Raw genomic sequence first — 25,316 nt, forward strand, 5'->3', positions numbered from 1 at the left:
AGAATGGAGATTCCGGCACCGGAGATAATAACACCCCAGAGAGTGCCGAAGACAATCCCCTCCAGCAAGATTCAGCGCAGGAGGATGCCGAAGCAAGCCCTCACGAGAGAGCGGCAAACGAAGAGGTCGAGGATGATAATTACATACCTCCCTCCGGAGACGAGGCAAGCCTCGACGATGACGAATTCGTCGTGCCCGAGGATCCCGTCGAACAAGAGCGTGTCAAACGCAGGCTAATGGCCACAGCAAACAGCCTAAAGAAAAAGCAGCAGCAGCTTCAAGCTGATCAAGACCTGTTGGCCGACAGATGGACCGAGGTCCTTGCGGCCGAAGAGTATGAACTCGAACGTCCCTCCAAGAGTTACCCAAAATGCAAGTTGCTCCCCCGATTAGAGGAGGAAGCATACATACCTTCATCACCAGCGCACAATATGGCCGACCGACCACCCCGTGGTCGCGACAGAGAGGCATCCAGGCCCTCCACCAAGACCATACCCCGGCATCGCTCAAAAAGTACGAAGCCACGAGGGAACGCGCCGGACTTGTGAGATATATTGGAAGACAAAGCAAGGCAATCCAGATCCATCTATGGATCACGTGGGCGCCCCATGACCCACGACGAATACCGTCGCGCCGAATACAACAACTACGGCTAGGCCGAACACAGCAGACAATGCTCCCTCGAGCTACGTCGTGATATTTCTCAATACAGAGGCGCCGCACACCCGCTATGCTTCACTGACGAAGTAATGGATCATCAAATCCCTGAAGGGTTTAAACCCGTAAACATTGAATCCTACGATGGCACGATAGACCCCGCGGTTTGGATCGAAGATTATCTCCTTCACATCCATATGGCCCGCGGCGACGATCTCCACGCCATCAAGTATCTCCCAGTCAAGCTTAAAGGACCAGCTCGACATTGGCTTAACAGCTTGCCCGCAGAGTCAATTGGGTGTTGGGAAGACCTGGAAGCCGCATTCCTCGACAACTTCCAGGGCACATATGTGCGACCACCAGACGCCGATGACCTAAGCCACATAATTCAGCAGCCAGACGAATCGGCCAGACAGTTCTGGACACGGTTCTTAACAAAGAAAAATCAAATCGTCGACTGTCCGGATGCAGAGGCCCTCGCAGCCTGTTAGAAGGGGCTACTGTCTATGCGGTATTACATTACATATTTTTAACTCCTTACCTCAAAGCCTGTTAGAAGGCTACTGCAGGCTTCGGTCAGCCCGCTTTTGGCGAGCTGAACCTTCTGAATCACCGCACTCATGATAGTGCGGTGTTCTTCCTCGATGGAAGCGCCTTTGAGCGCCTCCAACAGGTTGTCCGGTGCCTCCGGTTGGACGGGGGCCGCCGGTGTCACGGTCTTGCCCTTCTTGCGAAGGGGCCGCCTGCCGGACTCTGGAACCACTGCAGGTTCCGGCGTAGAGTCCGGCGCAAAGTCCGGGAGGCTGCCTTGTGGCGCCTCCGGAGCCTCCTCCTGATGGGTCCTTTCTCGGGACCCCACCTCGGCATCCTCAGCGGCGCGAGGGGTGGAGGCGGTCGGGATGGAATCTACATCCGACGGAGCCAACGACCCGCTCGACGAAGCGGGGAGATCATCATTGGCCGGACTGCAGGCAGTATGCGGCATTAGAAGGACGCTATGTGACATAAAAAGAGATTATAAATCATTCAGGAATCCAGATACTTATGATCTTGCCGGAGGCCTGGCCCTTGAAGGCCACTCTTCGCCGCCAACGTTGGTGTTGGCGGAGCTGTCCGGGGGAATAGTTCTTCCCCTCTTGGACCCTTCGGCCTCCCCTGTTGGGGAAGCCTTCCTCTTCCTCTCTCCCTCCTCTGGGAGAGAGTCTTCTTCCTCCTCCTCGCCTTCGGGGGAGGAGTCCGCCTCGGAGTCGTCGGACACCTGAAAACGGGAACTCTTTCGAGTGCCCGTGGCCACCTTCTTGGACTTCTTCTCCGGCACCACATGCGGTGCCGGAACCAGCAGCCCCGCTAGACGGGCGTCTACTGGGTTTTCTGGCATGGGAGCCGGGCAGATGATCTGCCTGGCCTTCTTCATCCAGTCCTGTCAAAGGAAAAGGGAGATTGAAACCCACTTAGGGTAAAACTATGAAAAACAAGTGTCCCGTAAAGTGGTAGAATCACTTACCTCGTCAGCTGGTCGCTGCGAGTGAAATCCGCGATCTTCAGCAGCGAATGCGGGAGCTTCGGCGCCCTTGAACAGCACCCTCCAGGCACCTTCGTACGTCGTGTCGAAGAGCCCGCTTAATGTCTGGTGCTGTGCCGGATCGAACTCCCACAGGTCGAATGCCCGTTCTTGGCATGGGAGAATCCGGCGGACGAGCATGACTTGGACCACATTAACAAGCCTGAGCTTCTTGTTCACCAGCTTCTGGATACAGGCTTGGAGTCTTGTCACCTCCTCCGAACTACCCCATAGCAAGGCCTTCTCTTTCCGGGAGGTGAGCTGCATAGGGATACCAGATCTGAACTCGGGGGCCGTCGCCCACGTAGGGTTGCGCGGCTCGGTGATGTAGAACCACCCCGATTGCCACCCCTTGACGGACTCCACGAAGGCCCCTTCGAACCAGAGGACGTTGGGCATCTTGCCCAAAATGGCGCCTCCGCACTCCGCCTGCGTGCCCTTCACTACCTTCGGCTTGACATTGAAGGTCTTGAGCCACAAGCTGAAGTGGGGCTGGATGCAGAGGAAGGCCTCGCACACAACGATAAACGCCGAGATGTTGAGGATGAAGTTCGGCGCCAGATCATGGAAATCCAGGCCATAGTAGAACATGAGCCCCCGGACAAAGGGGTGAAGTGGAAAGCCCAGTCCGCGGAGGAAGTGGGGAAGGAATACGACCCTCTCATGGGGCCTGGGGGTGGGGATGAGCTGCCCCTTGTCGGGCAGCCGGTGCGCAATGTCGCTGGAGAGGTATCCGGCGCCGCGCAGCTTTTCGATGTGCTCCTCCTTAACGGTGGAGGCCAACCACTTGCCTCCCGCTCCGGACATGACTGAAGAAGGTTGAGGCGAGATGTGCGAACTTGGGCGCTGGAGCTCGAGTGCGCGGAGATGGATAAGCAAAGGAGGAAGAAGGCGTAGGTGAAAAGGCGGATCCTTATCCCCTTATATATGGGCGGACGAAAACTATGCGTCCCCACCGGCCTGGTAAAACTCGCTTATCTCCCAAGCGCCACCATCAATGGCGCGGTTGGGTTACCCATGTCCGTATTGATGAGAACCCCGGAATAAGGGGAACACGATCTCTGCTTCGACAAGACGTGCCAAGGAAACCGCTTCGCTAAACGCGTTGAGGTGGTATACTAAAAAACGATTCAAGTAAAGGCTTGGTAGTGGTGTGACGTCATGCCACAAAATGCGTCAGCAGATCGAATTTGTGTACATATTATTCTCTCTACGGTGGAATGTGGAATTTATTTTGCAGAGCCGGACACTATCCTGGTGTTCACAATCTTCTATGGATTATTCGTTGGAGGAACCCGCCTTGCAATGCCGAACATTATGCGCGCCGGACTCATCGTCATTGAAGCCAGGTTCAGGGGCTACTGAGGGAGTCCTGGACTAGGGGGTGTCCGGACAGCCGGACTATCATCGTCCGCCGGACTCCAAGACTATGAAGATACAAGATTGAAGACTTCGTCCCGTGTCCGGAGGGGACTTTCCTTGGCATGGAAGGCAAGCTTGGCGATACGGATATGTAGATCTCCTACCATTGTAACCGACTCTGTGTAACCCTAGCCCTCTCCGGTGTCTATATAAACCGGAGGGCTTTAGTCCGTAGGACACAACAACCATTACAACAATCATACCATAGGCTAGCTTCTAGGGTTTAGCCTCCTTGATCTCGTGGTAGATCCACTCTTGTACTACCCATATCATCAATATCAATCAAGCAGGAGTAGGGTTTTACCTCCATCGAGAGGGCCCGAACCTGGGTAAAAACATCGTGTCCCTTGTCTCCTGTTACCATCCGCCTAGCACAGTTCGGGACCCCCTACCCGAGATCCGCCGGTTTTGACACCGACATTGGTGCTTTCATTGAGAGTTCTTCTGTGCCGTCACCGATAGGAAGGATGCCTCCTCCCGTCTTCAAGGACGGTATTTTTGCCAAAGGAGCCTTGGCCGCCGGCCATACTATCCGGCTAGGTGGTTTTCTTATGACCGCCTGTCCGGCCACCGCTTCGACAATGACCTCTCAAGTCGTCAAAAGCAATCTTCACGTCAGCTCGGAATTCGCCGAGTGGCTGGATCCAATAGAGCTCTCGTCCGTGAACGAGCTCTTGGATCGCATCGCCGCCCTGGGAGTCGCTACAGACTACAATCAGATTGGGCTTAAAACCGATCTGAGAGAGATTAACTCTCCCCAGGTCACCCACCACGTCGCAGTGGTAGAGGAACAACGCGGTGACTCTTCTCCTGTATTGAAAACCAGTCATGTCCGAGCTCCCGAACCCTCCATGCCGGATTCCCGCGGAGGGACGGACTTCGATCAAGCATTGAACTTAAAGTCAGGCATCGGACCAGACTCGTTGGACAACATCCAGCAATCCAAGCTTCCAAATTTGGAAACTTCTTGGCCTTCGAGCCTTGAGATGGGTAGGGTTCCGGACTTAATTCCACACACCCGCCCAGACATATGCGATCTATCTCTAATCCGGCAAGAGCCCGCTGAAACAGTACATCACTACTGGGCCAGATTCCTCCTAGTTATGGACAGGATAGAGGACTGCCGAGAGGAAAACGCAATCTCAATTTTTTGCAATAATTGCACGGACGAGGGAATCTTGAACGCCGTCAGCCGTCGTGAAATTACACGATTCGCCGACCTAGCATCCATAGTACGAAAGTACTGTGCGATGGAGAGTTTCCGGAAAACCGAAAATAAGTCTTGGGACAATCCGACCCCGAATACAACCCTAGTCCGCAACAAAAGGGTGCATCACACTCAGGCACCAGATACAAAAAGCAAAAAGCAAAAACCCCATAAAGGGCATGGAACCGTACTGGAGGGATGGCTTAGCGGACCCTGTAGAATTCACAGTACAGAGGGCGCCATCCCAACACATAGCCTTCGAGCATGTTGGATATTACGGCAGGTGGCCAAAAGTGGCGAGGAGCTTCTAGCCCCGGAAAACCACTCCAACAATACCGGTACGGTATCAACAGTCTTCGAGACTTTCGCATCAAATAATATGCGGAAACAAACAATCCGCAGCCTCGCCGAGGTCTACCAAGCAGCAACAACAAATCCATGGAGCAACACAGCCATCACCTTCAACGCCAGCGATGAACCTAAATTCCGAACAGCCCGAGCACCAGCCGCACTGGTACTTAGTCCAATAGTGGACGGCTTTCGACTTACAAAGGTCCTCATGGATGGCGGCAGCAGATTAAACCTCATCTACGAGGAAACTCATCAAAAAATGGAAATAGACTGGAGCCGCATTGAGCGAAGCAGCACAACCTTCAGAGGAATAATCCCTAGCCGGGAAGCGCGCTGCACCGGAAAAATCACACTCGATGTGGTGTTCGGCTCGCCGGACAATTACAGATCCGAAGAAGTCACGTTCCAAGTGGCCCCGTTCAACAGCGGATATCACGCTATATTAGGACGAGAGGCATTCATAATTTTTCATGCCATACCCCATTACGGGTACATGAAGCTCAAAATGCCTGGGCCAGGTGGAATAATCACTCTCGTTAGTGATCCGGACATAGCACTCCGCGCCAAAAACAAGACAGCCGCATTAGCCCTGGAGGCACTATCCGAAGCCCTAGCGGCAGAAGAACTCACCGCGCTGTGCTCTACTGTGAATAGGGACGATGTGATACTCAATAAGAGATCCAAGTCCACCTCCTTTAAACCAGCGGACGAAATAGTAAAATTCCAGGTCCATCCAACGGACCCGACAAAGACGGCTTCCATCGGGCCACAGTTGAACCCTGACGTAGACGCCACACTGCGAGAATTCCTTCGGGAAAATTGGGACATTTTCGCCTGGCACCCTTCGGATATGCCCGGAATCCCACGCAGATTGGCAGAACACAGCCTAAACATCCTAAAAGGATTCAAGCCAGTCAAACAGGCTCTTCGACGATTTTCCGAACCCAAAAGACAGGCAATGGGAGAAGAGCTAGCTAAACTATTGGAAGCCGGATTCATCAGAGATATCAAACATCCGGATTGGCTAGCAAACCTGGTAATGGTACCAAAGAAGGACAAATCCTGGCGCCTATGTGTCGATTTTAAAGACCTCAACAAGGCCTGCCCAAAGGATCCCTTCCCCCTCCCCCGCATCGACCAGATAATCGACGCTACCGCAGGACACGATTCACTGTGCTTCCTTGACGCATACTCCGGCTACCATCAAATCAAGATGGCGGAAGCGGACCAAGCCGCAACGGCATTCATCACTCCATATGGACCATTCTGCTTCAACACGATGCCCTTCGGACTTAAAAACGCCGGCGCAACATATCAGCGCATGATTCAAACATGTCTGGCCACCCAGATCGGCAAAACGGTAGAGGCATACGTAGACGACGTAGTCGTCAAAACCAAACACGTCGAAACTCTAGTAGACAGCTTGAGGCTCACATTCGACAACCTCAGAGCATATGACATCAAGCTGAATCCGAAAAAATGCGTTTTCGGCGTACCAGCCGGAAAGCTCCTGGGCTTCATTGTATCCGATAGAGGAATTGAAGCAAACCCAGCCAAAATCCGAGCCCTGTCACAGCTAGATATTCCAAAAGACCTCAAACAAATACAAAAATTGACTGGATGCGTGGCGGCTCTAAGCCGCTTTATCTCCCGTCTAGGAGAAAAGGCATTGCCCCTCTATCGCCTCCTTAGGTGCACCGAACTCTTCGAGTGGACGGATGCTGCCACTGCCGGACTCGAAGAAATAAAAGCCATATTGGCAACGAATCTGGTCCTGGCTGCGCCCAACCTGGGCGAACCAATGTTGTTATACATCGCGGCAACACATCAAGTTGTAAGCGCGGTACTCGTCGTCGAACGAGAGACAGAAGGGCATAAATTCCCTCTTCAAAAACTAGTGTACTACGTATCCACTGTGTTAACCCCCTGCAAGTCCCGTTACCCGCACTATCAAAAGATAGCGTATGCTGTGTTCATGGCATCCCGGAAGCTCCGACACTATTTTCAAGAGTGTTCGATAACAGTGGCCTCCGAAGTACCACTCAACGACATTATAAACAACCGCGACGCGACGGGCAGGATTGCAAAATGGGCCATTGAGCTCTTACCATTCGATATAACTTACAAACCTCGACGAGCTATAAAGTCACAAGTTTTGGCTGACTTTGTCGCTGAATGGACCGAAGCCGAACTCCCTAAAGAGTACGGCGCATACTCCAATTGGATTATGCACTTCGACGGCTCTAAAATGTTGGCGGATTGGGGGCTGGCGTCGTATTGACGTCCCCAACCGGGGACACAGTCCAATACGTACTTCAGATAATGTACACGGACTCCAACAACGCAGCCGAATACGAGGCCCTTCTACATGGTCTCCGGATGGCAATCTCCATGGGCATTCAACGCCTAGAGGTGCGAGGGGACTCAAACCTTGCAATATCCCAAATAAATGGAGACTTTGATGCCAAGGATCCGAAAATGGCAGCATATCGCAACGCTGTCCTAAAAATGTCATCTCGGTTTGAAGGACTTGAATTCCATCACGTAGCCCGGGATAATAACCAAGCAGCCGACGTACTGGCACGCATCGGCGCAAAACATGACGCTGTCCCTCCAAACATCTTCCTGGAACGGCTCTTTAAGCCATCCGTACTATGGGAAGAGGAGTCCAGAAATAACAAACCGGAAACAACCGCACCAACCGACGCAGAGCAATCTGACACAACCGGCGATTCAGCCGATGACATAACACCTTCAGCCCACGACATAATGGCAGTAATCGCCCCGTGGACAGAACCATTCCTAGCCTACTTGCTTAGGCAGGAACTTCCCAAAGACCAAAATGAGGCCCGTTGCATTGTCCGGCGATCTAAAGCCTACAAGGTCCATGAGGGAGAACTTTATAAGAAAAGCACAACCGGAGTCCTTCAAAGGTGTATCTCCGAAGAGGAAGGGCGAAATCTTCTGGCTGAAATTCATGCCGGACTAGGCGGACACCACGCCGCAGCTCGGGCCCTTGTAGGAAAGGCATTCCGTACAGGATTTTATTGGCCGACGGCCCGGGCAGATGCTCAGGACTTAGTCCAAAGATGCGTCGGTTGTCAGCTCTTTGCTAATCAGAGCCATATGCCACCCATCGCCCTCAAAACTATACCCATTACCTGGCCGTTCGCAGTCTGGGGGCTTGACATGGTTAGACCCCTTAAAGGAGGAACCCACAAGCAAAGGTACCTATTGGTCATGGTGGATAAATTCACCAAATGGATAGAGGCCAAGCCAGTCAAAACGGCAGAGTCTGGACCAGTGATAGACTTTATCTCCGGGGTAGTACACCGTTATGGTGTCCCCCACAGCATCATCACCGATAACGGCACGAATTTCACGGCCGACGAGGTTAAATCATGGTGCAAAAATATGGGCATTAAGCTCGATTACGCTTCAGTCTATCATCCTCAAACCAACGGTCAAGTGGAACGAGGAAATGGTCTAATAATGAGCGGCATCAAACCCAGACTAGTGCGGTCACTTACGAAATCTGACATGCACTGGGTAGAGGAGCTCGACTCCGTACTCTGGGGGTTGCGGACAACGCCCAACTGTACTACTGGATTCACACCATTTTTTATGGTATACGGCGCAGAGGCAGTTCTGCCCTGCGACATCATTCATGACTCACCTCGAGTGTGCATGTACGAAGAAAGAGAAGCCGAGCTGGATCGGCAGGACAGCTTGGACGCATTGGAGGAAGAACGCGACGTCGCCAAGGCTCGTTCCGCATTCTATCAGCAGCAGGCTCGAAGATATCAAAGCAGAGAAGTACGGGCCAAGACTTACAACGTTGGCGAACTAGTTCTACGCCTTCCGGACAAGAAAAAGGACAAGCTCAAGCCCAAATGGGAGGGCCCCTTCATTATCGATCAAGTCCTGACCGGCGGAGCGTACCGTCTACGAAATGCGTCGGACAACCGACTCGAGCCGAACTCATGGAACGCAGCCCGCCTCCGAAGATTCTATGCCTAGCGCCGGACTAAGAGTTCGTCCCCTTCCCCCGTCCAACTTTTTACACTTCAGCCGTCTTTTGTTTCTCTTCCTTCTCTCAACCCTTTTCCTAAAAAGCCCTTAAGGGCCTACTTGCGCATTGTTCGCACATACTTGATGTGCCATCCGCACTCATTATACCTGGGGGCTTTTTTACCAGAAGCTTAATTATAAGGGCTTCATGCCCAGCACATGTGTCAAGCTTCCACATGTACCTTTTATTCACCATTATATGCATCGATATGACTTAAGTTTTGGCCAAGCTGGGTTGCCTGGCTCCTGTGCTTACCCCTACGTTCCCGATTGTTCGGCTAGGAGGTAAAGGGAGCACCTCTGCGATTGTTACTGCCGGGTCAGCCGGATGTGTACCTCAGACTGGGTGAAGCCGAAAGCTAGCGTTCTTAAGGGAATATTCGGTCGGTGACTTGAAAGATGATTCTTTACCTACTTATTTATCTGCCCCCAGATGTTTTTCTGCTCTTTTCGCAGACCAGACATGCACTTTAGGGCATGCCTCCCAGGGAAAGGAACCCTTAACGGAACTATTCTCCCTGGAAGATGTTTCTTACTAACCATGTAATATAACATAACTAGTTGGGCACTTGTCTGATAAAGCACTAATGACCCCTATGCCTGGTCTCCATGCATGCCCCGGTTGTTTCTTAACCGAGAAGGTATTCGGACACACTCCGGACTCTAGGGTCCCGAGGTTGAAGCGAAAAGGTCGGCAAAGACAAACGATCTACAATCCGGCTAGAAGGCATTTTACATGTCATTTTCAAATACATTGTCAAATTGACTGACTGTATTCCTCCTCAATCCCGTCTAACAGGTTGTCTAATTTACAGTCCCGTTGGGAAAATTTAGCGGCCAATTCTACTTGGCCGTATACTAAACTCACAGGGATCTCCTTCCCATCAGGCCCCACAGGTCCGACCTCGGCCATATGATTGGGATCTGCCTTCCTGTACCGCGTCTTCACCATGGCCCAGGCCTCCCTGGCACCTTGGCGGCAGGCCGAAATCTTCCATAAATGGAAGCGCTGCCACACTCCCTGAAGCTTCTCCGCAAGCTCCCCAAGGCCTTCGGGTAGGGAGAGGGCCGGCCATAAAGCCTGGACGACGCCGCTCATTGCCTGCCGAACTCGTTCGAGCAGCTGCAACAGTTTGGGAAGTTGATCACCCGTCGATACGGGCATCTCCTCTGCAGGGTGACCTGTGAGTATACCTACAGACATATTGTGTCAATTGACTTCCTCGCCGAACTCTTCTTTTCAAAGGAGTTCGCTCAAGCACTTACTATAGATGCCGCGACGAAGCCGCTGATTCTCCTTAACGGAGCCAGACAGCTCGGCCCGAACACCTTTCAGCTCTTCTCCGAGCTGGGCGTGGGCATCCTGGAGCTTGTTCCTTTCCTGCTGCACTTTATTCAGCACCCTCTCGCCGGCCTTCAGCTGGTGCAGTAGTTATTGCCTGTCCGGATCTTGTCCGGCAGCACCTGCAATGTCATTATTAGACTTGCGCACGCCGCACACCACTTATCGTTTTAAAATAATGTGTTACCAGGAGGGGTCTCTGTGTTCCCTCCTGCGGCAGCAAGTGCGGCCTCGAGTTGGGCCTTGCACTCTTGCAGCTCCTGAGACAGTTGGGTATTCTTCTCTGTAAGATCCTGCCTTTCAAATGATCCTTAAATTAGTTAATATAACTAATTTAAGTCTCAGGGGCTACTGGCATATACAACTATTAAATTCTCTTACCCGTATGTATTTTACATACTGCTCCGTGGCTCTGGTAAAACCATCTTGAGCAGCATGGAGGTGCGCGTCCCCCGTGTTAAAGGCATTCAACGCCTCAGGGGAGAAGCACGCGTCATGAAATACTGTCCGGCGGCGCCTGTGGTTCATGGCGTTCTCCACCTCAGACTTGGTGGCGGACAGTCTGTCGGCATCCTCCGTTGGAGGAGTATCCGGCTCGCGCCTTGCGCTCGCCTCCCCCTCCAGACCAAGTGCTGGAGCCTGGCTGGTAGAGGTTGGATTGGCAACCTCTACGCCCGCAGTCCGGCGGGCGCTTTTTCTCCTACAAAAGTTATGAGTATTCAAACGCTTCCTAGGAACGTTGCTCTAAATAATGGACCATGAGCTATACCTTTGCGGCAACGTTTCAATCCGTGCCGCGCTCCTCTTCTGCCTACTGGGCCGAACTGACCCCTATTGGTCAGCCGCCGCAGGCTCGGCTTCCCGCCTTGAGGGCGCCTCCTGCAAAGCGCCATCGTATACGGTGGTCAGAAATGAGCAAGGAAGGAATAACGGTGTCAGGACTTCGGTCACAATCACCTGGGAAGCCGGATATAGTCCGGGGTAGTCAGCCGTAATGGTGACTAAAGCATTATCCATGCTGAGCTGGTGGAACACCCCGTTGATTAGCTCCACCTTTATGTCCGGATCCTCTTCGGAGGCCGGATCCTGGGATCTCTCCGGATCCTCGGGTTGCGGAGCTGGGTTAAACATGCCCTCCACGACCCGATGCAGTTCCTGCGTCGAAAACACAATATAAGAAACTTAAACTTCGAAAGCATGGGTCGGGCACGCAGAGTGTTCGCTTACCCAAGGTCGGGGATTATTCATGGAGAACCCATTCAACGGGTTCGTCCGGAGGAAATCCTCATTCTCCCCCTTATACAGGCCGGACAGGATCTTCACCAGGTCTTCAGCCGAACCCGGCCCTTTGCGGCCATGACGGGTGGCATCGTCCTCCCCATTGAAATCCCACATAGGGTGGCCCCTGTACTGCAGCGGCTGCACCCCCCGCATAATGCACGTTGCCATGACTCCAATCATGGTCAACCTGGAATGGGCCAGTAACCTTATCCGACCCATCAAATAATGGACGCTCTTGTCTTCCTCCAGCTGGGGGCTCCGTGGGCGCCAGCTGAGGCGTTTCTTCAAAGGAGCATTACTGAACTCCGGGAGGCCGATCCGAACAGGGTCCGGCAGCGGAGCGTCTTCTACGTAAAACCATTCCGAAGGCCAGTCTTCGGACGCCTTCTTAGGGGTTCCGGATGGATATCCGGTCCCGACAATGCGCCATATTTCGGCGCCGCCCACTTGATATATGGACCCCTCGTGAGAGCAGGGTACAAGGCAGAACAACCTCTTCCATAGCGCGAAATGGGGCTCGACGCCCAGAAATAGCTCGCAAAGAGCTACGTAACCCGCAATATGCAGGATAGAGGCGGGCGTGAGGTGATGGAGCTGGAGTCCGTAGAACTCCAGGAGCCCGTGGAGGAGCGGATGTACAGGAAATCCGAGCCCCCTTATCAGATAGGGGACGAAGCATACCCGCTCCCCTTTGTTGGGACTTGGGGTAGCCTCCGCTTGCTTCCCACCTTTGTAGGTGGCCAGCCCGGCTCGAACCGGAACCATGAAGGCCGGAGGGAGATATCCCTCCGCTTGGAGCTTCACCAGCTCGTTGTGCGGAACAGAGCATCTCCTCTAATCTCCTGGCAGAGGGCTGGGAGCGCGAGAAGAAGAGCCGCGCCGACGGTCCATGATGGAATGGATTCTTGGTCAGAAGCGTTCCGATGAGTACTCGCGGAAGGAAGATGGTGTGATTTGGATCTGGATTCTTGCCTCTCTTATAGGCAGATTATTTGCGCAGCTAGGGGGTAAAACATAAAAGATACCCTGGCTTTTCGCATTCGTGCGACACGTGGAAGAAGGCCATTATTGGGCGTGGAAGCCAAGAAGCGCGATATTAATAAGAAAGCCGAACACTGTTCGGCAGGTACATGGAACTTAAAGGAGAACCCGCCTTGCAACGCCGAAGACTACATACGCGCTGGACTTATCGTCATTGAAGCCTGGTTCGGGGGCTACTGAGGGAGTCCTGGACTAGGGGGTATCCGGACAGCCGGGCTGTCATCGTCAGCCGGACTCCACGACTATGAAGATACAAGATTGAAGACTCCGTCCCGTGTCCGGATGGGACTTTCCTTGGCGTGGAAGGCAAGCTTGGCGATACGGATATGTAGATCTCCTACCATTGTAACCGACTCTGTGTAACTCAAGCCCTCTCCGGTGTATATATAAGCCGGAGGGCTTTAGTCCGTAGGACACAACAACCATTACAACAATCATACCATAGGCTAGCTTCTAGGGTTTAGCCTCCTTGATCTCGTGGTAGATCCACTCTTGTACTACCCATATCATCAATATCAATCAAGCAGGAGTAGGGTTTTACCTCCATCGAGAGGGCCTGAACCTGGGTAAAAACATCGTGTCCCTTGTCTCCTGTTACCATCCGCCTAGACGCACAGTTCGGGACCCCCTACCCGAGATCCGCCGGTTTTGACACCGACAACCGTCCTCAGGGTGGCGGCGATCTCCGGCTCGCTGTGTAGGGCGTCGGCCAACACCGGCCTCATCCGCACCGGTAAGTCCCTTGCACTTCAACTCAGATCGCCGGTAAGTCCCTTGCACTTTACTGTCCGTCAGGAGTTAATTGCAAAAAACCACCACATTTATGGCATCGATTGCATAAAACCACCTAGTCCCTAATCATGTGCAAAATTCACTGCGTTTCTGGTAAACCTTTTGCAGAAAACACTGATCGGGTGTTTTGGCCCGTTTGATCACTTTATGACAAGTAGGGCCAGACTGTAAGGAGATGAATGGGTAAACAAAATTACAAACACCCCCTGAGGGAGTCCTGGACTAGGGGGTGTCCGGACAGCCGGACTATCATCATCCGCCGGACTCCAAGACTATGAAGATACAAGATTGAAGACTTCGTCCCGTGTCCGGAGGGGACTTTCCTTGGCGTGGAAGGCAAGCTTGGCGATACGGATATGTAGATCTCCTACCATTGTAACCGACTCTGTGTAACCCTAGCCCTCTCCGGTGTCTATATAAACCGGAGGGCTTTAGTCCATAGGACACAACAACCATTACAACAATCATACCATAGGCTAGCTTCTAGGGTTTAGCCTCCTTGATCTCGTGGTAGATCCACTCTTGTACTACCCATATCATCAATATCAATCAAGCAGGAGTAGGGTTTTACCTCCATCGAGAGGGCCCGAACCTGGGTAAAAACATCGTGTCCCTTGTCTCCTATTACCATCCGCCTAGACGCACAGTTCGGGACCCCCTACCCGAGATCCGCCGGTTTTGACACCGACATTGGTGCTTTCATTGAGAGTTCCTCTGTGTCGTCACCGATAGGCTTGATGGCTTCTTCAATCAACAACGTCGTCCAGGGTGAGGCTTTCCTCCCCGGACAGATCTTCGTATTCGGCGGCTTCGCACTGCGGGCCAATTCACTTGGCCATCTGGAGCAGATCGAAAGCTACGCCCCTGGCCATCAGGTCAGGTTCGGAAGCCTAAACTTCACGGCCGACGTCCGCGGGGACTTGATCTTCGACGGACTCGAGCCACAGCCGAGCGTGCCGCACTGTCACGATGGGCATGATCTAACTCTGCCGCCGGACAGTACCTCAGAGGCCGCACACGAATCCGCTCCGACTCATAGTCCGGAGCCGATTGCGTAGATCGAGGACGGGTGGCTGGACACCGCCTCGGGGGCTGTGACGTCCACGGCGATGGAGCCGAATACCGACCCTGTCCCTTATAAAGCTTGTGACTCCGAGGTGCCGGACTCCGAACCTCCCGCGCCCCTGCCAATCGAATCTGATTGGGCGCCGATCATGGAGTTCACCGCCGCGGACATCTTCCAACACTCACCCTTTGGCGACATCCTAAATTCGCTAAAGCATCTCTCGCTATTCAGAGAGCCCTGGCCGGACTACGGCCAGGATGGTTGGGATGCGGACGACGAAGAAATTTGAGCCCCACCCACCACCCACTTTGTAGCCACTGTCGACGATTTAACCGACATGCTAGACTATGACTCCGAAGACATCGACGGTATGGACGACGATGCCGGAGACGATCAAGAACCAGCGCCTACAGGGCACTGGAAGACCACCTCGTCATATGACATATACATGGTGGACACCCCAAAAGATGGGGACGGCGAAGAAGCAGCGGAGGCAGATTCCTCAAAGAAACAGCCCAAGCGCCGACGTCAACGGCGCCGCTCTAAATCCCGCCACAACAAGAATGGAGATTCCGGCACCGGAGATAATAACACCCCAGAGAGTGCCGAAGACAATCCCCTCCAGCAAGATTCAGCGCAGGAGGATGCCGAAGCAAGCCCTCACGAGAGAGCGGCAGACAAAGAGGTCGAGGATGATAATTACATACCTCCCTCCGGAGACGAGGCAAGCCTCGACGACGACGAATTCGTCGTGCCCGAGGATCCCGTCGAACAAGAGCGTGTCAAACGCAGGCTAATGGCCACAGCAAACAGCCTAAAGAAAAAGCAGCAGCAGCTTCAAGCTGATCAAGACCTGTTGGCCGACAGATGGACCGAGGTCCTTGCGGCCGAAGAGTATGAACTCGAACGTCCCTCCAAGAGTTACCCAAAATGCAAGTTGCTCCCCCGATTAGAGGAGGAAGCATACATACCTTCATCACCAGCGCACAATATGGCCGACCGACCACCCCGTGGTCGCGACAGAGAGGCATCCAGGCCCTCCACCAAGACCATACCCCGGCATCGCTCAAAAAGTACGAAGCCACGAGGGAACGCGCCGGACTTGCGAGATATATTGGAAGACAAAGCAAGGCAATCCAGATCCATCTATGGATCACGTGGGCGCCCCATGACCCACGACGAATACCGTCGCGCCGAATACAACAACTACGGCCAGGACGAACACAGCAGACAATGCTCCCTCGAGCTACGTCGTGATATTGCTCAATACAGAGGCGCCGCACACCCGCTATGCTTCACTGACGAAGTAATGGATCATCAAATCCCTGAAGGGTTTAAACCCGTAAACATTGAATCCTACGATGGCACGATAGACCCCGCGGTTTGGATCGAAGATTATCTCCTTCACATCCATATGGCCCGCGGCGACGATCTCCACGCCATCAAGTATCTCCCACTCAAGCTTAAAGGACCAGCTCGGCATTGGCTTAACAGCTTGCCCGCAGAGTCAATTGGGTGTTGGGAAGACCTGGAAGCCGCATTCCTCGACAACTTCCAGGGCATATATGTGCGACCACCAGACGCCGATGACCTAAGCCACATAATTCAGCAGCCAGACGAATCGGCCAGACAGTTCTGGACACGGTTCTTAACAAAGAAAAATCAAATCGTCGACTGTCCGGATGCAGAGGCCCTCGCAGCCTTCAAACATAACATCCGCGATGAATGGCTAGCCCGGCACCTAGGACAGGAAAAGCCAAAATCCATGGCAGCCCTCACATCACTAATGACATGCTTCTGCGCGGGAGAGGATAGCTAGCTAGCTCGCAACAACAACCTCAGTAAAAATGCTGGCAGTCCGGATACTAAGGACCACAATGGCAGGTCGCGTCGAAGCAAAAACAAACGCCGCGTTAACAGCGACAACAATGAGGATACGGCAGTCAATGCCGGATTCCGAGGCTCTAAACCCAGTCAGCGGAAGAAGCCATTCAAAAGAACCACTCCGGGTCCGTCCAATTTGGACCGAATACTCGACCGCTCATGCCAGATACATGGCACCCCCGAAAACCCAACTAACCACACCAACAGAGATTGTTGGGTATTCAAGCAGGCAGGCAAGTTAATTGCCGAAAACAATGACGAGGGGCTGCTTAGCGACGACGAGGAAGAGACCCGGCCGCCGAACAATAGAGGACAGAAGGGTTTCCCCCCATAAGTGCGGACGGTAAACATGATATACGCAACCCATATACCCAAGAGGGAGCGGAAGCGTGCACTAAGGGACGTATATGTGATGGAGCCAGTCGCCCCGAAGTTCAATCCATGGTCCTCATGCCCGATCACTTTCGATCGACGAGACCATCCGACCAGTATCCGCCACGGCGGATTCGCCGCATTGGTTTTAGACCCAATCGTCGATGGATTTCACCTCACGCGAGTCCTGATGGACGGCGGCAGCAGCCTGAACCTGCTTTATTAGGATACAGTGCGCAAGATGGGCATAGACCCCTCAAGGATTAAACCTATAAAGACGACCTTCAAAGGCGTCATACCAGGTGTTGAAGCTAATTGTACAGGCTCAGTCACGCTGGAAGTGGTCTTCGGATCCCCGGATAATTTCCGGAGCGAGAAGTTAATCTTCGACATAGTCCCGTTCCGCAACGGCTATCACGCTCTGCTCGGACGAACCGCGTTCGCAAAGTTCAACGCGGTGCCGCATTACGCATACCTCAAGCTCAAGATGCCAGGCCCTCGTGGAGTCATTACGGTCAACGGAAATACGGAATGCTCCCTCCGAACGGAGGAACATACAGCGGCTCTCGCGGCAGAAGTATAGAGCAGCCTTCTAAGGCAATTTTCGAGTCTGGCCATTAAACGACCGGACACGGCCAAACGCGCCCGGAGCAACATCAACCAAGACCACTTGGCACATTCCGAGCACGCGTAGCAATGCGGCCCCAACCCCAGCCCTCGCATGATTGCAAGACCATCCCTCCGCGTACATCACTATGCTCTGGAGATACCATGGGCATATGGGGAGGGGCACGACCACAATAGACCCAGAGTGCGGCTCGACCACACCAGGGGCTCCCAAGTGTGTCACTCTTTTTATTTTCATTTTCCTTCTTCTTATATACAGGACTCCGTTCACCAGAGGCCCCGTCGGGCGGTGAACCCGCCGAACTCACGATGCAACAGCCAGGGAGGAAAAAAGGCTGCGACGAACATTCAGGTGGTCTCCATTAAGAGCATTAAATTTGATTATACACATCAGTTCGCAGCCCACCCCTGGAGGGGGACATGTTTAATTAGTCCAATCCCTTGCTTACCGCACTATTTGTATCATTCCGCACTCATAGCAGAACACCTTAAATAAATAATGCAGCATTTTACATATATGTTCATTAATGACATCTTGCACCCGTATATTTTGGTACGGGCGAATACACCAGGGGCTTATGTTCCCCGCATTATGGTGTGATAAGTCCGAACACTTTCACAAGTGCGGCACCCCGAACTTATAGCATTATATGAATCGGCTCCGAATCATGTCTTGGGTCAATAGTTGGGTTTGCCCGGCTCCCATGTTTTGGTGCCTTACGTTCCGTTCCGTCGGCTAAGGTAGCACTTGGAGAACCACTGCGATTGCGCCCCGGTTGAGCTGGGCGAGCGCCTCAGTGGAGAAAGCTAAAACTGACTGGCATGATAAGGCAAGAGACTGGTCGCTGTTCGAGAGGTCTTTTCGAGTCCCTAAAGACTTAAGCCGCTTCGAGCGAAGAACCGGATCATGTCCGGCCAAGGCGTGGATAGCGCCCCGAACTCGGTCTTCCGAATACTAGGGGCTTCGCCAAAATTTAAAATTATAGAATTCTATGGCTAAGTGAGAGTGTTCAAGCATTATAAGTCTGGTTGCCTTGTTCGTTGTGTTGAGCGCCTCCCTAGATGGACTGAAAAATGGGAACAAGAGTGCTCAAGTTTATCCCGAACACCCCAGCACTAGTGGCATGGGGGCTGAAGCCGACGACTTGCCATCTCTCATATTTTCTAAACGGCCGCACAGAAGGTAATATTTTAAATTAAACAAGCGTTGCTTAGCGCATATGAACAAAGTTTTCAGCGCACAGGATAATACATAGCGAGTTTACTCAATAATTACATCTCTGGGGCACTCATCCGCAATCTTGCGGGCACCCTTCAGGACAGTCTTATAGTACATCTCGGGCGTACGATACTCCTTGCCCGCTGGCGGCGCGTCAGTGATAAGCCTCTCCGCATCCAGCCTGCCCCAGTGCACCTTTGCGCGGGCAAGGGCCCGACGAGCACCTTCAATACAGGCGGAGCGCTTGATGACCTCCACCCAGGGGCACGCATCCACCAGCCGCCGCACGAGGCCGAAGTAGCTGCCAGGCATGGCCACTCCAGGCCACAGCCGGACTATGAGGCCCTTCATGGCCTGTTCGGCTACCTTGTGGAGCTCGACCAGCTGCTTCAGCTGGTCGCTAGGGTGCACCGGATGGCCGGCCTCAGCGTACTGAGACCAGAAGACCTTCTCCATTGAGCTCCTCTCCTCGGCTCGGTAGAAGGTGGCGGCATCGGACACGCTGCGAGGCAGATCTGCAAACGCCCCTGGAGAGCTCCGAATTCGGGTAAGTGTCAGGTAGTTTACATTAACATGCTTGCTTTGCATGAAAAATGCCTTACCCGCCGCTATTTTCTTCACCACCTCAATCTCCTGGAGGGCCTTATGGGCCTCGGCCTTGGCGGACTTGGCACTTTTGAGAGCCGAGGCAAGCTCGGACTCTCGAGTCTTTGAGTCGCGCTCCAAACTCTCATGCTTCTCCATGAGAGCCTGGAGCTCTTGCCGCACCTCCGCCACCCGCGCCTCCTGCTTCTCTCGCTCTGCCCGTTCCGCGGCCGCATTGCGTTTGGCCGCGGACACAGCCTCCTTCAGGGTTGCCACCTCGTTCGTGGCCCCTGCAGTACCCATGTTATCCTTGTTATTTTTTTTTGCAACCTAAATCCTTTTCTGTAAGGTAACTATTCAAAGTGGTGTTACTCACCTTCTTTGTCCTCGAGCTGCTTCTTGGCACGGCCGAGCTCTTGCTCGGACTGCTCGAGATCCTGCTTCAATGCACCGACCTCCGCAGTCAGTGCGGCAGAGGTCAGCAGCGCAGCCTGCAAACCCATATTGACACAATTTTTTAGCAACCCTACGTGTATCTTTTTTAGATCCTCAGTCCGGCTTTTCTTTCCGAACACCGAACCGAGCATCAGGGGCTACTGTCTATGCGGTATTACATTACATATTTTTAACTCCTTACCTCAAAGCCTGTTAGAAGGCTACTGCAGGCTTTGGTCAGCCCGCTCTTGGCGAGCTGAACTTTCCGAATCACCGCACTCATGATAGTGCGGTGTTCTTCCTCGATGGAAGCGCCTTTGAGCGCCTCCAACAGGTTGTCCGGTGCCTCCGGTTGGACGGGGGCCGCCGGTGTCACGGTCTTGCCCTTCTTGCGAAGGGGCCGCCTGCCGGACTCTGGAACCACTGCAGGTTCCGGCATAGAGTCCGGCGCAAAGTCCGGGAGGCTGCCTTGTGGCGCCTCCGGAGCCTCCTCCTGATGGGTCCTTTCTCGGGACCCCACCTCGGCGTCCTCAGCGGCGCGAGGGGTGGAGGCGGTTGGGATGGAATCTACCTCCGACGGAGCCAACGACCCGCTCGACGAAGCGGGGAGATCATCATCGGCCGGACTGCAGGCAGTATGCGGCATTAGAAGGACGCTATGTGACATAAAAAGAGATTATAAATCATTCAGGAATCCGGATACTTACGATCTTGCCGGAGACCTGGCCCTTGAAGGCCACTCTTCGCCGCCAACGTTGGTGTTGGCGGAGCTGTCCGGGGGAATAGTTCTTCCCCTCTTGGACCCTTCGGCCTCCCCTGTTGGGGAAGCCTTCCTCTTCCTCTCTCCCTCCTCTGGGAGAGAGTCTTCTTCCTCCTCCTCGCCTTCGGGGGAGGAGTCCGCCTCGGAGTCGTCGGACACCTGAAAACGGGAACTCTTTCGAGTGCCGGTGGCCACCTTCTTGGACTTCTTCTCCGGCACCACATGCGGTGCCGGAACCAGCAGCCCCACTAGATGGGCGTCTACTGGGTTTTCTGGCATGGGAGCCGGGCAGATGATCTGCCTGGCCTTCTTCATCCAGTCCTGTCAAAGGAAAAGGGAGATTGAAACCCGCTTAGGGTCAAACTATGAAAAACAAGTGTCCCGTAAAGGGGTAGAATCACTTACCTCGTCAGCTGGTCGCTGCGAGTGAAATCCGCGATCTTCAGCAGCGAATGCGGGAGCTTCGGCGCCCTTGAACAGCACCCTCCAGGCACCTTCGTACGTCGTGTCGAAGAGCCCACTTAATGCCTGGTGCTGTGCCGGATCAAACTCCCACAGGTCGAATGCCCGTTCTTGGCATGGGAGAATCCAGCGGACGAGCATGACTTGGACCACATTAACAAGCCTGAGCTTCTTGTTCACCAGCTTCTGGATACAGGCTTGGAGTCCTGTCACCTCCTCCGAACTACCCCATAGCAAGCCCTTCTCTTTCCGGGAGGTGAGCTGCATAGGGATACCAGATCTGAACTCGGGGGCCGCCGCCCACGTAGGGTCGCGCGGCTCGGTGATGTAGAACCACCCCGATTGCCACCCCTTGACGGACTCCACGAAGGCCCCTTCGAACCAGAGGACGTTGGGCATCTTGCCTAAAATGGCGCCTCCGCACTCCGCCTGCGTGCCCTTCACTACCTTCGGCTTGACATTGAAGGTCTTGAGCCACAAGCCGAAGTGGGGCTGGATGCAGAGGAAGGCCTCGCACACAACGATAAACGCCGAGATGTTGAGGATGAAGTTTGGCGCCAGATCATGGAAATCCAGGCCGTAGTAGAACATGAGCCCCCGGACAAAGGGGTGAAGTGGAAAGCCCAGTCCGCGGAGGAAGTGGGGAAGGAATACGACCCTCTCATGGGGCCTGGGGGTGGGGATGAGCTGCCCCTTGTCGGGCAGCCGGTGCGCGATGTCGCTGGAGAGGTATCCGGCGCCGCGCAGCTTTTCGATGTGCTCCTCCTTAACGGTGGAGGCCAACCACTTGCCTCCCGCTCCGGACATGACTGGAGAAGGTTGAGGCGAGATGTGCGAACTTGGGCGCTGGAGCTCGAGTGCGCGGAGATGGATAAGCAAAGGAGGAAGAAGGCGTAGGTGAAAAGGCGGATCCTTATCCCCTTATATATGGGCGGACGAAAACTATGCGTCCCCACCGGCCTGGTAAAACTCGCTTATCTCCCAAGCGCCACCATCAATGGCGCGGTTGGGTTACCCACGTCCGTATTGATGAGAACCCCGGAAAAAGGGGAACACGATCTCTGCTTCGACAAGACGTGCCAAGGAAACCGCTTCGCTAAACGCGTTGAGGTGGTATATTAAAAAACGATTCAAGTAAAGGCTTGGTAGTGGTGTGACGTCATGCCACAAAATGCGTCAGCAGATCGAATTTGTGTACATATTATTCTCTCTACGGTGGAATGTGGAATTTATTTTGCAGAGCCGGACACTATCCTGGTGTTCACAATCTTCTATGGATTATTCGTTGGAGGAACCCGCCTTGCAATGCCGAACATTATGCGCGCCGGACTCATCGTCATTGAAGCCAGGTTCAGGGGCTACTGAGGGAGTCCTGGACTAGGGGGTGTCCGGACAGCCGGACTATCATCGTCCGCCGGACTCCAAGACTATGAAGATACAAGATTGAAGACTTCGTCCCGTGTCCGGAGGGGACTTTCCTTGGCATGGAAGGCAAGATCGGCGATACGGATATGTAGATCTCCTACCATTGTAACCGACTCTGTGTAACCCTAGCCCTCTCCGGTGTCTATATAAACCGGAGGGCTTTAGTCCGTAGGACACAACAACCATTACAACAATCATACCATAGGCTAGCTTCTAGGGTTTAGCCTCCTTGATCTCGTGGTAGATCCACTCTTGTACTACCCATATCATCAATATCAATCAAGCAGGAGTCGGGTTTTACCTCCATCGAGAGGGCCCGAACTTGGATAAAAACATCGTGTCCCTTGTCTCCTGTTACCATCCGCCTAGACGCACAGTTCGGGACCCCCTACCCGAGATCCGCCGGTTTTGACACCGACACCCCCCCTGAATCTGAAAACAAAAAGCAATCAACCCCCTGGTCCCAGGAGGCAACCGCACCCACCCGACCACGCCCATGCCGGCCCCACCGGCTCCCGTCGTCGCCGCCGGAAGACCACCGCCGACCGGGCGGACGTGGAGACGAGGAGGGGATGGATAGGAGTGAGACGGCGAGCGCGGCGTGCGCGTCCCCGAGCGCGTTGCGGTGGCCGACGGCGACCGCGAGCAGGTCGGCACATCCCCGACACAGCACCATGGCCTCCTGCCCGGCACACCCATGACACGGCGCCACAGCCATTCCGGCGAGGGTGTAGCGAGGAGGAGATGGACAGGAGTGAGTTGGCGAGCGCAGCGTGCGCGTCCCAGAGCGCGTCTCGTTCGTAGACGGCGACCGCGAGCAGTCGGCGCGCCCGTGGCACAGTGTCACGACCTTGTGCTCGTCCTCCTGGTGGGCGCGCCCGCGACATAACACCATGGCCTCCTGCTCAGTGTGCCCGCGATACAGCACCACAGCCATTCCCGGCGAGGGTGGAGACGACTACGGCCTGGCCCTGCCGTCCCGGCGGTGGCAAAGATGGCTATGGCTGCGGCGGAGAACTAGGAGGAGGTGGTGGTCGACAGTGCAGAGCCCTGGCGTTCCTACGGGGACGGTGTGGGAGAGAGAGGCAGGGCGAGGAGATCACGACGGCAACGTGCTTGTCGGCGGCGGTCGCCGGAGTGGCGCCGGGGGTCAGCCAGTTCGGGTTCTCTCAATCCGATGGGATCAAGGCAGCGGGCTCTGCCGGGCATGGTCCAGGGGGCTGATTGCTTTTTCTAAAATCTACTCGGGGTATGTGTGTGATTATTTTGCCAAGTCAGCTCCTTGCAGTCCGGTCCCATGTGTTAGAAAGTCATTAAATGAGCTAAATCATCTGATCAGTGCATTTTGCAAAAATATTTACTAGAAACACGGTGATCTTTACACAAAATTAAGGACTAGATGATTTTCTGCAATCGATGCCCCAAATGTAGTGGTTTTTTGCAATTAACTCGTCCGTCAGTTTGTGCGGCTGACGACCTTGGAGCACCGTGCGTGCGTGTGTATCAAGCCAGCCGCGGAGATCTGCAGGGAGTCCATCCCGGGCCTGCAGATCGACCACGTCGACATCTCGGAGCTGCCGCTGCTCAACACCGACCTCGAGGTCCGTGGCGGCTTCCCGCCGACCGTCGAGGCGTTCCGCGACAGCGTCCGCACGGCCGATTGCTTCCTCTTCGCCTCGCCCGAGTACAACTACTCCATTTCAGGTGCCCGATTCTCCCGACTGTCACTCCACTGGAATTTTTTTTCCTTCCTCTTCTCCTGTCACTCTGCTGTTCTCCTCCCTACCAGGCCCTCTGAAGAACGCGCTGGACTGGGGATCACGGCCGCCCAACTGCTGGGCCGACAGAGCCGCGGCGATGCTGAGCGCGTCGGGCAGCACCGGCGGCAGCTGGTCGCAGTACCACATCCGGCAGGTTGGGGTGTTTCTTGACATCCACTTCATCAACAAGCCGGAGGTCTTCACCAAGGCACACCTGCCCCCGAAAAAGTTCGACGCAGACGGCAACCTCATCGATTCAGAGACCAAGGAGCAGGTCAGGAGGATGCTCCTATCGCTGCAAGCCTTCGCCCTCAGGCTCCAGGGGAAATCTGAACAGGGGAACTGATGCCTCCATTTGTGTCTTCAAACGAGTGCTAGTGTGCTCTGCTCAATACATTGACTGAGCAGATCGTCACAAACTCCAAAAAGCCAAAGCCATATGCTCCTCGATGCTCCATGATATCTGGAAAGACTGGAATAATTCTTCATCTGTGACTCAACATTTCGTTGGCACATTAATGCAAATCTATGTTTATTATCTTGCCCCTTGGTAATTTTGTTAAGTAACTATGCCCGCTCAAAATGGAGCGCCCTCCTTCACTCGGCTGCGTCGAGCCCTCTCCTTGCTCGGTGAATTTACCAATTATTTGACTTTTATTAATTTTTAATCCTTTTCACGTTTTCAATCCTGAATATTTAAGAAATATCTTCAAGATTTTTAAATTAAAATACATTTTACATTTGTTACATTTTCCAATATATTTCATATACGTGAATTTTTAAATTTATGAATAGTACTTTTTAATTTGTGAAGATTTTTTCAAATTTGTTAATATATTTTTTAAATTCATGAATATTCTTTTACCAATTATGGTTTTGTTAACTTGCAACAGGTTTTAAAAAACTTTGAACATCTATTAATTTAACTTACTTTTTCAAATAACAAACGTTAGCCGGTTTTTTCTGAGCTAGCACTGAAGCGAGCGGAGCAGGGAG

General features: G+C 53.6%; 1 protein-coding gene across 1 annotated transcript; it reads left to right on the forward strand.

The window, feature by feature from the left end:
* Positions 1-13,593: 13,593 nt before the first annotated feature.
* On the forward strand, positions 13,594-24,713 carry LOC119360427 (probable NADPH:quinone oxidoreductase 2; the record flags this gene model as incomplete). Its single annotated transcript, XM_037626070.1, has 3 exons — positions 13,594-13,666; positions 24,073-24,264; positions 24,350-24,713. Coding segments are annotated over 3 exons (582 nt in total), but the record flags the coding sequence as incomplete, so codon positions are not given.
* Positions 24,714-25,316: the final 603 nt, after the last annotated feature.

This window comes from Triticum dicoccoides, chromosome 2B, assembly GCF_002162155.2.
Source record: "Triticum dicoccoides isolate Atlit2015 ecotype Zavitan chromosome 2B, WEW_v2.0, whole genome shotgun sequence".
In the NCBI taxonomy this organism is placed as follows: Eukaryota; Viridiplantae; Streptophyta; class Magnoliopsida; order Poales; family Poaceae; genus Triticum; species Triticum dicoccoides.